Raw genomic sequence first — 2,596 nt, forward strand, 5'->3', positions numbered from 1 at the left:
TCTCTCTCTTGCTCTCTCTCTCTCTCTCTCTCGTCATTGTCGCTCCGCGCCCTACCTACCATCTCTTGGGCGTCTATTAATCTGCACTGCCTGTACGGCTGATTTGCTTACTTATGTGTAGCGGGTTTTTCCAACTTTTCTCAAAGGCGACACCTCAGCACTTGACAAACTCTTGGAGGCAATTAACCCTTCTGATAAAGCGTGTCCCCTGCTGTGTGAGTTTTATTGCCTCAGCTTCGTGATCTCCGTACCTCACCCCCGTCTCTCTCTCTCTCTCTCTCGCACTGTCTGTCCACCACCTAACCCCCTCCTCCTCCCTATCACACGTGTGCCGTGCCGTGCCATGTCATGTGTGTGTGTGGCTAACTTGACCAGTGTTGTCAATTTTCACACGATCTGCAATCGCTTGCTACATCTTCAAATCTGTCAATCATGGCAGCTCAATCATAATTTTGGACGCATATGGTGGAGGGACAATTTGGTCGCACGTTTAAGTAGTAAGAGTACAAAATCAGTGCACCTGGCTTTATGGTGGTGGTGGCGGCTGGTGAATGTTTGCCTGCTTTTGTCACATTTGGGGTGATGGTTTTTGACTGGGGAATCACAGCCTTTCGCCGCCAGCGATGTAACCCTTATTGCCAATAGCACACAAATCAGACAGTCACGGTCTTTGCATCACATTATTAGTGATGAGTTTACTGTGCGTCCGCAAAACACTCCACTACTTCTTCTTGCATGTTTTCCCTTTTCTCCGGAACTCCACCACGTCAGACAACTGACTAGTCGTCTGAAATAGAGCCAAAGGTAGTTTGTTTCCCTTAAACCTCACCTTCGTCGTCTTCTTCACTTTTTAGCACAATCCAACTACTGCCGGTGCTACTGCAACTGCTGCTGCTGCTGCTGCTGCTGCCGACGGACTTGATGGTGATGTTACCGCTGGCAAGGGTAGCAGTAGTACAAGGGGTAGTGGCAACAAGGGTGATGCCGTACGTCTGGGGCCGCTGCACATCGACATCACCTCGCCCACATCGACAGCGAGCAGCGGCAGGAAGAGTGGCGGTGACGACGACCAAATGGGTATGCAACGCAGCGAAGCAAAGGCGAATGGTCTCCGAATCTCCAACGGAGACGCTGGTTCTGCGGTGAGTTTGCTTTTTAACTCCACTAGCTACACACGTGAAGGTGCAAGCTCTCGTAATTGCCGTATTCTTAGCATTATTTAATCATCCCACTAAATTATTCATTCGAGTTGTTAAATATATTGCAGTCTTGCTTGCATTTGTTTAGCTCTCCGCCGACAAAACATTCCCAGTTCTGTTGCCGAAAAACAACACCACCATTGCAACTGCGTCATCAGGTAGGTAGCTGGAAACCTTTACCCTAGAAATCTACATTCCAACGTAATTCAACGATTTGCCTTGTTTTAGCCTCAAAACGAGATCTGTTTAGCATTGCGGCGCTGACAGCAGTGGAGGAGAGAGAGGAGGCGTCGTCGTCAATGGTGAAGTCATCTCAAGAGCAGCAGCAGCAGCAACAACAACAACAATCACAAGCCCATTCGCCCCAGGTGCCGCAATCTCCACAGCTGCGACCGAATGGCCATCCGCTGACACCAGCACAGTGGTTGGAGCGTCTGTCGAATAATCGAGGTGGAGAAATGGCCTGGAACAAGGGAGGGATTGGGATGGCAGAGGAAGAAATGCGTCAACTCACTCACCTCCTCTTTACAGACCGGGTTTTTACGGAACAAGTTGGCCGATTGCCTTCTGTCGTTCAGATCATGGCATTCTACCACCACCACCAGCAGCAGCAACAGCAACAAGAGCAGCTGCGACAACTGCAGCAACCACACACCCCTCCTCCTCCTCCTCCTCCTCCTCCTCCTCCTCCTCCTGCTCTCCCACCACCGCTCAGTCTTTCGTCAAAGTAGACTTCTTTTTCTATCCCTTTGCTTACTAGTCAAGTGAATTCGCACCTTGCTAACACACTTCCTCTTATCTCTATAGCACCTTCAACTCTCAGCAGAATTCTCTTGGTGCAGGTGCACCGCAAACTGGCGCAATGCATCCACCTGCCGCCTTGACCACCAATAAGGCGTTTCCACCGCCACCACATCCACCCTTGCCTTTCACACCTCCCACTGCTTCTGCTACTGCTCTTGCAGCCGCCGCAGCCGCCGTCGTCGGTTGTGGTGGCAGTGGTGGTTCCCTCACCACCACCACCGCCACTACCACCATCGCTACTGCTAATCTCACCAGCATTGCAACTTACTTTCCAACTCCGGTGAACTCCACTTCCGCTGCTACGACGACGCCCATTCATCTGCCGCCGCCACCACCGCCACCGCCGCCGCCGTTGTCTCACTCACCAGTCTTCTTCAACTCCACCGCCACTGGTGTTGCTGCCGCTCTTGCCGCTGGCATACGGCCAACAGCACCCGGTGAGTAGTTCCCTCCTCATCTTCCCTCCCTCGAACCTACTCCACTGTGTCCACTTCACACATTGCGGTAGTGTCTCGTTTTTATTTTATTCATTTTTGTCATCGCTTTCTTCAACCTCCCCATAGCTGAGGATTCTTCTACCGCACTTTCGCTAT

At 51.4% G+C, this 2,596-nt stretch overlaps 1 protein-coding gene across 1 annotated transcript in view; it reads left to right on the plus strand. All coding sequences in view use genetic code 11, as the record gives it.

Annotated features, from left to right (window-relative positions):
- Positions 1-113: 113 nt before the first annotated feature.
- EGR_07710 (hypothetical protein) overlaps positions 114-2,596 on the plus strand; it is a gene marked incomplete at both ends in the record, with an annotated part of 4,317 nt that continues 1,834 nt past the window's right edge. Inside the window, 5 exons of the mRNA XM_024496959.1 lie at positions 114-215; positions 855-1,142; positions 1,288-1,357; positions 1,428-1,735; positions 2,023-2,440. Coding sequence (XP_024348664.1) covers positions 114-215; positions 855-1,142; positions 1,288-1,357; positions 1,428-1,735; positions 2,023-2,440 — 1,186 coding nt within the window. The remainder of the gene's footprint in view (positions 216-854; positions 1,143-1,287; positions 1,358-1,427; positions 1,736-2,022; positions 2,441-2,596) is intronic.

The sequence above is a fragment of the Echinococcus granulosus genome (assembly GCF_000524195.1).
Source record: "Echinococcus granulosus chromosome Unknown EG_S00084, whole genome shotgun sequence".
NCBI lineage: Eukaryota > Metazoa > Platyhelminthes > Cestoda > Cyclophyllidea > Taeniidae > Echinococcus > Echinococcus granulosus.